Raw genomic sequence first — 13,922 nt, 5'->3', positions numbered from 1 at the left:
TTGAAATTCGAAAAAAACTAACTTCTGAAATGGAGCCAGTGTTTATAAATTATAATAGTTATTTTTATCTTCCAAAAGTAAGCGTTAGTTCCACTTTTGAAAGCATTTCAATTTTAATAGGCCTTGGCTGGTCCGTCGAAGAGGCTGCCGGCTTCCTCGAAATACTAGGAGCAGTTCGCGGAGAGTTGTCAGTCCGTCGGTACGTAATGGGTTACGTTGTCATTGGCGAAACAGACTATCATTAAAAAATTTGCATTGGGTGAATAGGAAGTGTCATACTTATGTTTATTATCCACTTACGTTATTATTAAAATAGTCTCAACATTGTCATTCTCTTGGTAATATAAAATATAAGAAAATAATTTAATACCCTATTCCCCAACTGACCACTCCGATCAGGAACCAAGTGTTGTCGTCTTTGATCATGAACGGACCTCCGCTGTCCCCCTGGCACGCGTCACCCGCGTGGTCCACGTCGTATCCCGCGCAGAACATGTTCTTGGTCACCTGTCACCGGCACCACAGATACGTTAGACTCGCCAATTAGCTTCAATGGTTTCAGAGAAAAAAATCTAACCTGTTTGGATCCGCTTCCTTTGCAAAAACTACGACTGACCAGCGGAATTTGAATCTCCTGGAGTATTTTGGGTGCCGAGCCTTTCTCGGCCAACTTGCCCCAGCCCGTGACGACGCCCATGGGACCCTTGTTGTTCCCGTTCGTGTTGGGCAGGTTGTCCACTTTGCGGAACAGTTCCTCGATGTGGCGAGTGTCTCCCAAACAGATGGGCTGGATGGTCGGGCTGAATCGAACGGACTTCTTCAGCTTGATGAGCGCCATGTCGCTGTCGAAGGTCTTGCCGTTGTAGTCGGGGTGCTCGTAGATGGACTCGATTTGCGAGTTGAATTCGTCCTCTTCCTTCTTCAGCTGGTTGAATTTGCCCAGACGCACCCACACTCGACGCCATTTGATGTGAGAGGTCAGCTTGGGGTCGAAACAGTGGGCGGCCGACAGCACCCAGCGGTCAGAAAGCACCGCTCCTCCGCAGAAGGCCTTGTTGTCCGGTTCCCACAGCATGGCCTTGAATTAAATCAAAGTTGGTCATACAGGATGTCACTATAAGTAGGGTGACGGAGTGGTTAGCAATTTGGTCATATATATTTTTTTATTTTCCAAAAATATATCCTATATTTTGTTCTTTCCAAAAATATATCCTATATCTTTAGCTTTCCAAAAATGCGTATCTTATATTTTCCAAAAATATATCCTATATCTTTAATTTTCCAAAAATATATCTTGTATTTTTTATTTTCAAAAAAATATATCCTATATCTTTTATTTTCCAAAAATATATCCTATCTTTAGCTTTCCAAAAATGTGTATCTTATATTTTCCAAAAATATATCCTATATTTTTTCTTACCAAAATATATCTTGTATTTTTTATTTTCCAAAAATATATCTTGTATTTTTTATTTTCCAAAAATATATCCTATATCTTTAGCTTTCCAAAAATACGTATCTTATATTTTCCAAAAATATATCCTATATTTTTTATTTTCCAAAAATACGTATCTTATATTTTCCCAAAATATATCCTATATTTTTTCTTACCAAAAATATATCTTGTATTTTTTATTTTCCAAAAATATATCCTATATCTTCTATTTTCCAAAAATATATCCTATATCTTTAGCTTTCCAAAAATACGTATCTTATATTTTCCAAAAATATATCCTATATTTTTTCTTACCAAAAATATATCTTGTATTTTTTATTTTCCAAAAATATATCCTATATCTTTTATTTTCAAAAAAATATATCCTATATCTTTTATTTTCCAAAAATATATCCTATATTTTTTCTTACCAAAAATATATCTTGTATTTTTTATTTTCCAAAAATATATCCTATATCTTTTATTTTCCAAAAATATATCCTATCTTTAGCTTTCCAAAAATGTGTATCTTATATTTTCCAAAAATATATCCTATATTTTTTCTTACCAAAATATATCTTGTATTTTTTATTTTCCAAAAATATATCTTGTATTTTTTATTTTCCAAAAATATATCCTATATCTTTAGCTTTCCAAAAATACGTATCTTATATTTTCCAAAAATATATCCTATATTTTTTATTTTCCAAAAATACGTATCTTATATTTTCCCAAAATATATCCTATATTTTTTCTTACCAAAAATATATCTTGTATTTTTTACTTTCCAAAAATATATCCTATATCTTTTATTTTCCAAAAATATATCCTATATCTTTAGCTTTCCAAAAATACGTATCTTATATTATCAAAAAATATATCCTATATTTTTTCTTACCAAAAATATATTTTTTCTTACCAAAAATATATCTTGTATTTTTTATTTTCCAAAAGTATATCCTATAACTTTAACTTTCCAAAAATATATCCTATATCTTTAGCTTTCAAAAAATGCGTATCTTATATTTTCCAAAAATATATCCTATATTGTTTCTTACCAAAAATATATCTTGTATTTTTTATTTTCCAAAAATATATCCTATATCTTTTATTTTCCAAAAATACGTATCTTATATTTTCCAAAAATATATCCTATATTTTTTCTTACCAAAAATATATCCTATATCTTTTATTTTCCAAAAATATATCCTATATCTTTAGCTTTCCAAAAATACGTATCTTATATTTTCCAAAAATATATCCTATATTTTTTCTTACCAAAAATATATATTGTATTTTTTATTTTCCAAAAATATATCCTATAACTTTTATTTTCCAAAAATATATCCTATATCTTTTATTTTCCAAAAATACGTATCTTATATTTTCCCAAAATATATCCTATATTTTTTCTTACCAAAAATATATCTTGTATTTTTTATTTTCCAAAAATATATCCTATATCTTCTATTTTCCAAAAATATATCCTATATCTTTAGCTTTCCAAAAATACGTATCTTATATTTTCCAAAAATATATCCTATATTTTTTCTTACCAAAAATATATCTTGTATTTTTTATTTTCCAAAAATATATCCTATATCTTATATTTTCCAAAAATATATCCTATATTTTTTCTTACCAAAAATATATCTTGTATTTTTTACTTTCCAAAAATATATCCTATATCTTTTATTTTCCAAAAATATATCCTATATCTTTAGCTTTCCAAAAATACGTATCTTATATTTTCCAAAAATATATCCTATATTTTTTATTTTCCAAAAATACGTATCTTATATTTTCCCAAAATATATCCTATATTTTTTCTTACCAAAAATATATCTTGTATTTTTTATTTTCCAAAAATATATCCTATATCTTCTATTTTCCAAAAATATATCCTATATCTTTAGCTTTCCAAAAATACGTATCTTATATTTTCCAAAAATATATCCTATATTTTTTCTTACCAAAAATATATCTTGTATTTTTTATTTTCCAAAAATATATCCTATATCTTTTATTTTCAAAAAAATATATCCTATATCTTTTATTTTCCAAAAATATATCCTATATTTTTTCTTACCAAAAATATATCTTGTATTTTTTATTTTCCAAAAATATATCCTATATCTTTTATTTTCAAAAAAATATATCCTATATCTTATATTTTCCAAAAATATATCCTATATTTTTTCTTACCAAAAATATATCTTGTATTTTTTACTTTCCAAAAATATATCCTATATCTTTTATTTTCCAAAAATATATCCTATATCTTTAGCTTTCCAAAAATACGTATCTTATATTATCAAAAAATATATCCTATATTTTTTCTTACCAAAAATATATTTTTTCTTACCAAAAATATATCCTATATCTTTTATTTTCCAAAAATACGTATCTTATATTTTCCCAAAATATATCCTATATTTTTTCTTACCAAAAATATATCTTGTATTTTTTATTTTCCAAAAATATATCCTATATCTTCTATTTTCCAAAAATATATCCTATATCTTTAGCTTTCCAAAAATACGTATCTTATATTTTCCAAAAATATATCCTATATTTTTTCTTACCAAAAATATATCTTGTATTTTTTATTTTCCAAAAATATATCCTATATCTTATATTTTCCAAAAATATATCCTATATTTTTTCTTACCAAAAATATATCTTGTATTTTTTACTTTCCAAAAATATATCCTATATCTTTTATTTTCCAAAAATATATCCTATATCTTTAGCTTTCCAAAAATACGTATCTTATATTTTCCAAAAATATATCCTATATTTTTTATTTTCCAAAAATACGTATCTTATATTTTCCCAAAATATATCCTATATTTTTTCTTACCAAAAATATATCTTGTATTTTTTATTTTCCAAAAATATATCCTATATCTTCTATTTTCCAAAAATATATCCTATATCTTTAGCTTTCCAAAAATACGTATCTTATATTTTCCAAAAATATATCCTATATTTTTTCTTACCAAAAATATATCTTGTATTTTTTATTTTCCAAAAATATATCCTATATCTTTTATTTTCAAAAAAATATATCCTATATCTTTTATTTTCCAAAAATATATCCTATATTTTTTCTTACCAAAAATATATCTTGTATTTTTTATTTTCCAAAAATATATCCTATATCTTTTATTTTCAAAAAAATATATCCTATATCTTATATTTTCCAAAAATATATCCTATATTTTTTCTTACCAAAAATATATCTTGTATTTTTTACTTTCCAAAAATATATCCTATATCTTTTATTTTCCAAAAATATATCCTATATCTTTAGCTTTCCAAAAATACGTATCTTATATTATCAAAAAATATATCCTATATTTTTTCTTACCAAAAATATATTTTTTCTTACCAAAAATATATCTTGTATTTTTTATTTTCCAAAAGTATATCCTATAACTTTAACTTTCCAAAAATATATCCTATATCTTTAGCTTTCAAAAAATGCGTATCTTATATTTTCCAAAAATATATCCTATATTGTTTCTTACCAAAAATATATCTTGTATTTTTTATTTTCCAAAAATATATCCTATATCTTTTATTTTCCAAAAATACGTATCTTATATTTTCCAAAAATATATCCTATATTTTTTCTTACCAAAAATATATCCTATATCTTTTATTTTCCAAAAATATATCCTATATCTTTAGCTTTCCAAAAATACGTATCTTATATTTTCCAAAAATATATCCTATATTTTTTCTTACCAAAAATATATATTGTATTTTTTATTTTCCAAAAATATATCCTATAACTTTTATTTTCCAAAAATATATCCTATATCTTTTATTTTCCAAAAATACGTATCTTATATTTTCCCAAAATATATCCTATATTTTTTCTTACCAAAAATATATCTTGTATTTTTTATTTTCCAAAAATATATCCTATATCTTCTATTTTCCAAAAATATATCCTATATCTTTAGCTTTCCAAAAATACGTATCTTATATTTTCCAAAAATATATCCTATATTTTTTCTTACCAAAAATATATCTTGTATTTTTTATTTTCCAAAAATATATCCTATATCTTATATTTTCCAAAAATATAGCCTATATTTTTTCTTACCGAAAATATATCTAGTATTTTTTATTTTCCAAAAATATATCTAGTATTTTTTATTTTCCAAAAATATATCCTATATCTTTAATTTTCCAAAAATATATCCTATATATTTAGCTTTCCAAAAATACGTATCTTATATTTTCCAAAAATATATCCTATATTTTTTCTTACCAAAAATATATCTTGTATTTTTTATTTTCCAAAAATATATCCTATATCTTTTATTTTCAAAAAAATATATCCTATATCTTTTATTTTCCAAAAATATATCCTATATCTTTAGCTTTCCAAAAATGTGTATCTTATATTTTCCAAAAATATATCCTATATTTTTTCTTACCAAAATATATCTTGTATTTTTTATTTTCCAAAAATATATCCTATATCTTTTATTTTCCAAAAATATATCCTATATCTTTAGCTTTCCAAAAATACGTATCTTATATTTTCCAAAAATATATCCTATATTTTTTCTTACCAAAAATATATCTTGTATTTTTTATTTTCCAAAAATATATCCTATAACTTTTAATTTCCAAAAATATATCCTATATATTTAGCTTTCCAAAAATACGTATCTTATATTTTCCAAAAATATATCCTATATTTTTTCTTACCAAAAATATATCTTGTATTTTTTATTTTCCAAAAATATATCCTATATCTTTTATTTTCAAAAAAATATATCCTATATCTTTTATTTTCCAAAAATATATCCTATATCTTTAGCTTTCCAAAAATGTGTATCTTATATTTTCCAAAAATATATCCTATATTTTTTCTTACCAAAATATATCTTGTATTTTTTATTTTCCAAAAATATATCCTATAACTTTTATTTTCCAAAAATATATCCTATATCTTTTATTTTCCAAAAATACGTATCTTATATTTTCCCAAAATATATCCTATATTTTTTCTTACCAAAAATATATCTTGTATTTTTTATTTTCCAAAAATATATCTAGTATTTTTTATTTTCCAAAAATATATCCTATATCTTTAATTTTCCAAAAATATATCCTATATATTTAGCTTTCCAAAAATACGTATCTTATATTTTCCAAAAATATATCCTATATTTTTTCTTACCAAAAATATATCTTGTATTTTTTATTTTCCAAAAATATATCCTATATCTTTTATTTTCCAAAAATATATCCTATATCTTTAGCTTTCCAAAAATGTGTATCTTATATTTTCCAAAAATATATCCTATATTTTTTCTTACCAAAATATATCTTGTATTTTTTATTTTCCAAAAATATATCCTATATCTTTTATTTTCCAAAAATATATCCTATATCTTTAGCTTTCCAAAAATACGTATCTTATATTTTCCAAAAATATATCCTATATTTTTTCTTACCAAAAATATATCTTGTATTTTTTATTTTCCAAAAATATATCCTATAACTTTTACTTTCCAAAAATATATCCTATATATTTAGCTTTCCAAAAATACGTATCTTATATTTTCCAAAAATATATCCTATATTTTTTCTTACCAAAAATATATCTTGTATTTTTTATTTTCCAAAAATATATCCTATATCTTTTATTTTCAAAAAAATATATCCTATATCTTTTATTTTCCAAAAATATATCCTATATCTTTAGCTTTCCAAAAATGTGTAACTTATATTTTCCAAAAATATATCCTATATTTTTTCTTACCAAAATATATCTTGTATTTTTTATTTTCCAAAAATATATCCTATATCTTTTATTTTCCAAAAATATATCCTATATCTTTAGCTTTCCAAAAATACGTATCTTATATTTTCCAAAAATATATCCTATATTTTTTCTTACCAAAAATATATCTTGTATTTTTTATTTTCCAAAAATATATCCTATAACTTTTACTTTCCAAAAATATATCCTATATATTTAGCTTTCCAAAAATACGTATCTTATATTTTCCAAAAATATATCCTATATTTTTTCTTACCAAAAATATATCCTATATTTTTTCTTACCAAAAATATATCTTGTATTTTTTATTTTCCAAAAATATATCCTATATCTTCTATTTTCCAAAAATATATCCTATATCTTTTATTTTCCAAAAATACGTATCTTATATTTTCCAAAAATATATCCTATATTTTTTCTTACCGAAAATATATCTAGTATTTTTTATTTTCCAAAAATATATCCTATATCTTTAATTTTCAAAAAAATATATCCTATATCTTTTATTTTCCAAAAATATATCCTATATCTTTAGCTTTCCAAAAATGTGTATCTTATATTTTCCAAAAATATATCCTATATTTTTTCTTACCAAAATATATCTTGTATTTTTTATTTTCCAAAAATATATCCTATAACTTTTACTTTCCAAAAATATATCTAGTATTTTTTATTTTCCAAAAATATATCCTATATCTTTAATTTTCCAAAAATATATCCTATATATTTAGCTTTCCAAAAATACGTATCTTATATTTTCCAAAAATATATCCTATATTTTTTCTTACCAAAAATATATCTTGTATTTTTTATTTTCCAAAAATATATCCTATATCTTTTATTTTCCAAAAATATATCCTATATATTTAGCTTTCCAAAAATACGTATCTTATATTTTCCAAAAATATATCCTATATTTTTTCTTACCAAAAATATATCTTGTATTTTTTATTTTCCAAAAATATATCCTATATCTTTTATTTTCAAAAAAATATATCCTATATCTTTTATTTTCCAAAAATATATCCTATATCTTTAGCTTTCCAAAAATACGTATCTTATATTTTCCAAAAATATATCCTATATTTTTTCTTACCAAAAATATATCTTGTATTTTTTATTTTCCAAAAATATATCCTATAACTTTTACTTTCCAAAAATATATCCTATATATTTAGCTTTCCAAAAATACGTATCTTATATTTTCCAAAAATATATCCTATATTTTTTCTTACCAAAAATATATCTTGTATTTTTTATTTTCCAAAAATATATCCTATATCTTTTATTTTCAAAAAAATATATCCTATATCTTTTATTTTCCAAAAATATATCCTATATCTTTAGCTTTCCAAAAATGTGTATCTTATATTTTCCAAAAATATATCCTATATTTTTTCTTACCAAAATATATCTTGTATTTTTTATTTTCCAAAAATATATCCTATAACTTTTATTTTCCAAAAATATATCCTATATCTTTTATTTTCCAAAAATACGTATCTTATATTTTCCCAAAATATATCCTATATTTTTTCTTACCAAAAATATATCTTGTATTTTTTATTTTCCAAAAATATATCCTATATCTTCTATTTTCCAAAAATATATCCTATATCTTTAGCTTTCCAAAAATACGTATCTTATATTTTCCAAAAATATATCCTATATTTTTTCTTACCAAAAATATATCTTGTATTTTTTATTTTCCAAAAATATATCCTATATCTTCTATTTTCCAAAAATATATCCTATATCTTTTATTTTCCAAAAATACGTATCTTATATTTTCCAAAAATATATCCTATATTTTTTCTTACCGAAAATATATCTAGTATTTTTTATTTTCCAAAAATATATCCTATATCTTTAATTTTCCAAAAATATATCCTATATATTTAGCTTTCCAAAAATACGTATCTTATATTTTCCAAAAATATATCCTATATTTTTTCTTACCAAAAATATATCTTGTATTTTTTATTTTCCAAAAATATATCCTATATCTTTTATTTTCAAAAAAATATATCCTATATCTTTTATTTTCCAAAAATATATCCTATATCTTTAATTTTCCAAAAATATATCCTATATATTTAGCTTTCCAAAAATACGTATCTTATATTTTCCAAAAATATATCCTATATTTTTCTTACCAAAAATATATCTTGTATTTTTTATTTTCCAAAAATATATCCTATATCTTTTATTTTCAAAAAAATATATCCTATATCTTTTATTTTCCAAAAATATATCCTATATCTTTAGCTTTCCAAAAATGTGTATCTTATATTTTCCAAAAATATATCCTATATTTTTTCTTACCAAAATATATCTTGTATTTTTTATTTTCCAAAAATATATCCTATAACTTTTATTTTCCAAAAATACGTATCTTATATTTTCCCAAAATATATCCTATATTTTTTCTTACCAAAAATATATCTTGTATTTTTTATTTTCCAAAAATATATCCTATATCTTCTATTTTCCAAAAATATATCCTATATCTTTTATTTTCCAAAAATACGTATCTTATATTTTCCAAAAATATATCCTATATTTTTTCTTACCGAAAATATATCTAGTATTTTTTATTTTCCAAAAATATATCCTATATCTTTAATTTTCCAAAAATATATCCTATATATTTAGCTTTCCAAAAATACGTATCTTATATTTTCCAAAAATATATCCTATATTTTTTCTTACCAAAAATATATCTTGTATTTTTTATTTTCCAAAAATATATCCTATATCTTTTATTTTCCAAAAAATATATCCTATATCTTCTATTTTCCAAAAATATATCCTATATCTTTAGCTTTCCAAAAATACGTATCTTATATTTTCCAAAAATATATCCTATATTTTTTCTTACCAAAAATATATCTTGTATTTTTTATTTTCCAAAAATATATCCTATATCTTCTATTTTCCAAAAATATATCCTATATCTTTTATTTTCCAAAAATACGTATCTTATATTTTCCAAAAATATATCCTATATTTTTTCTTACCGAAAATATATCTAGTATTTTTTATTTTCCAAAAATATATCCTATATCTTTAATTTTCCAAAAATATATCCTATATATTTAGCTTTCCAAAAATACGTATCTTATATTTTCCAAAAATATATCCTATATTTTTTCTTACCAAAAATATATCTTGTATTTTTTATTTTCCAAAAATATATCCTATATCTTTTATTTTCAAAAAAATATATCCTATATCTTTTATTTTCCAAAAATATATCCTATATCTTTAATTTTCCAAAAATATATCCTATATATTTAGCTTTCCAAAAATACGTATCTTATATTTTCCAAAAATATATCCTATATTTTTTCTTACCAAAAATATATCTTGTATTTTTTATTTTCCAAAAATATATCCTATAACTTTTACTTTCCAAAAATATATCCTATATATTTAGCTTTCCAAAAATACGTATCTTATATTTTCCAAAAATATATCCTATATTTTTTCTTACCAAAAATATATCTTGTATTTTTTATTTTCCAAAAATATATCCTATATCTTTTATTTTCAAAAAAATATATCCTATATCTTTTATTTTCCAAAAATATATCCTATATCTTTAGCTTTCCAAAAATGTGTATCTTATATTTTCCAAAAATATATCCTATATTTTTTCTTACCAAAATATATCTTGTATTTTTTATTTTCCAAAAATATATCCTATATCTTTTATTTTCCAAAAATATATCCTATATCTTTAGCTTTCCAAAAATACGTATCTTATATTTTCCAAAAATATATCCTATATTTTTTCTTACCAAAAATATATCTTGTATTTTTTATTTTCCAAAAATATATCCTATATCTTCTATTTTCCAAAAATATATCCTATATCTTTAGCTTTCCAAAAATACGTATCTTATATTTTCCAAAAATATATCCTATATTTTTTCTTACCAAAAATATATCTTGTATTTTTTATTTTCCAAAAATATATCCTATATCTTCTATTTTCCAAAAATATATCCTATATCTTTAGCTTTCCAAAAATACGTATCTTATATTTTCCAAAAATATATCCTATATTTTTTCTTACCAAAAATATATCTTGTATTTTTTATTTTCCAAAAATATATCCTATATCTTCTATTTTCCAAAAATATATCCTATATCTTTTATTTTCCAAAAATACGTATCTTATATTTTCCAAAAATATATCCTATATTTTTTCTTACCGAAAATATATCTAGTATTTTTTATTTTCCAAAAATATATCCTATATCTTTAATTTTCAAAAAAATATATCCTATATCTTTTATTTTCCAAAAATATATCCTATATCTTTAGCTTTCCAAAAATGTGTATCTTATATTTTCCAAAAATATATCCTATATTTTTTCTTACCAAAATATATCTTGTATTTTTTATTTTCCAAAAATATATCCTATAACTTTTACTTTCCAAAAATATATCTAGTATTTTTTATTTTCCAAAAATATATCCTATATCTTTAATTTTCCAAAAATATATCCTATATATTTAGCTTTCCAAAAATACGTATCTTATATTTTCCAAAAATATATCCTATATTTTTTCTTACCAAAAATATATCTTGTATTTTTTATTTTCCAAAAATATATCCTATATCTTTTATTTTCCAAAAATATATCCTATATCTTTTATTTTCCAAAAATATATCCTATATATTTAGCTTTCCAAAAATACGTATCTTATATTTTCCAAAAATATATCCTATATTTTTTCTTACCAAAAATATATCTTGTATTTTTTATTTTCCAAAAATATATCCTATATCTTTTATTTTCAAAAAAATATATCCTATATCTTTTATTTTCCCAAAATATATCCTATATCTTTAGCTTTCCAAAAATACGTATCTTATATTTTCCAAAAATATATCCTATATTTTTTCTTACCAAAAATATATCTTGTATTTTTTATTTTCCAAAAATATATCCTATAACTTTTACTTTCCAAAAATATATCCTATATATTTAGCTTTCCAAAAATACGTATCTTATATTTTCCAAAAATATATCCTATATTTTTTCTTACCAAAAATATATCTTGTATTTTTTATTTTCCAAAAATATATCCTATATCTTTTATTTTCAAAAAAATATATCCTATATCTTTTATTTTCCAAAAATATATCCTATATCTTTAGCTTTCCAAAAATGTGTATCTTATATTTTCCAAAAATATATCCTATATTTTTTCTTACCAAAATATATCTTGTATTTTTTATTTTCCAAAAATATATCCTATAACTTTTATTTTCCAAAAATATATCCTATATCTTTTATTTTCCAAAAATACGTATCTTATATTTTCCCAAAATATATCCTATATTTTTTCTTACCAAAAATATATCTTGTATTTTTTATTTTCCAAAAATATATCCTATATCTTCTATTTTCCAAAAATATATCCTATATCTTTAGCTTTCCAAAAATACGTATCTTATATTTTCCAAAAATATATCCTATATTTTTTCTTACCAAAAATATATCTTGTATTTTTTATTTTCCAAAAATATATCCTATATCTTCTATTTTCCAAAAATATATCCTATATCTTTTATTTTCCAAAAATACGTATCTTATATTTTCCAAAAATATATCCTATATTTTTTCTTACCGAAAATATATCTAGTATTTTTTATTTTCCAAAAATATATCCTATATCTTTAATTTTCCAAAAATATATCCTATATATTTAGCTTTCCAAAAATACGTATCTTATATTTTCCAAAAATATATCCTATATTTTTTCTTACCAAAAATATATCTTGTATTTTTTATTTTCCAAAAATATATCCTATATCTTTTATTTTCCAAAAAATATATCCTATATCTTCTATTTTCCAAAAATATATCCTATATCTTTAGCTTTCCAAAAATACGTATCTTATATTTTCCAAAAATATATCCTATATTTTTTCTTACCAAAAATATATCTTGTATTTTTTATTTTCCAAAAATATATCCTATATCTTCTATTTTCCAAAAATATATCCTATATCTTTTATTTTCCAAAAATACGTATCTTATATTTTCCAAAAATATATCCTATATTTTTTCTTACCGAAAATATATCTAGTATTTTTTATTTTCCAAAAATATATCCTATATCTTTAATTTTCCAAAAATATATCCTATATATTTAGCTTTCCAAAAATACGTATCTTATATTTTCCAAAAATATATCCTATATTTTTTCTTACCAAAAATATATCTTGTATTTTTTATTTTCCAAAAATATATCCTATATCTTTTATTTTCAAAAAAATATATCCTATATCTTTTATTTTCCAAAAATATATCCTATATCTTTAGCTTTCCAAAAATACGTATCTTATATTTTCCAAAAATATATCCTATATTTTTTCTTACCAAAAATATATCTTGTATTTTTTATTTTCCAAAAATATATCCTATATCTTCTATTTTCCAAAAATATATCCTATATCTTTTATTTTCCAAAAATACGTATCTTATATTTTCCAAAAATATATCCTATATTTTTTCTTACCGAAAATATATCTAGTATTTTTTATTTTCCAAAAATATATCCTATATCTTTAATTTTCCAAAAATATATCCTATATATTTAGCTTTCCAAAAATACGTATCTTATATTTTCCAAAAATACGTATCTTATATTTTC

General features: G+C 20.7%; 1 protein-coding gene across 1 annotated transcript in view; it reads right to left on the bottom strand.

Moving 5' to 3' along the window:
* Positions 1-13,922, bottom strand: part of LOC149961273 (uncharacterized) — a 72,243-nt gene that overhangs the window by 8,344 nt on the left and 49,977 nt on the right. The window contains exons 7-8 of the mRNA XM_090170410.1: positions 578-1,078; positions 371-507 (exon numbers count right to left, since the gene is read on the bottom strand). Coding sequence (XP_090026536.1) covers positions 371-507; positions 578-1,078 — 638 coding nt within the window. The remainder of the gene's footprint in view (positions 1-370; positions 508-577; positions 1,079-13,922) is intronic.

Source organism: Leiobunum rupestre, chromosome 1, assembly GCF_980474605.1.
Source record: "Leiobunum rupestre chromosome 1, qqLeiRupe1.1.hap1, whole genome shotgun sequence".
Classification (NCBI taxonomy): domain Eukaryota; kingdom Metazoa; phylum Arthropoda; class Arachnida; order Opiliones; family Sclerosomatidae; genus Leiobunum; species Leiobunum rupestre.
The sequence above is the reverse complement of the archived record's forward strand: the minus strand, read 5'-3'. Positions and strand labels throughout refer to the sequence as shown.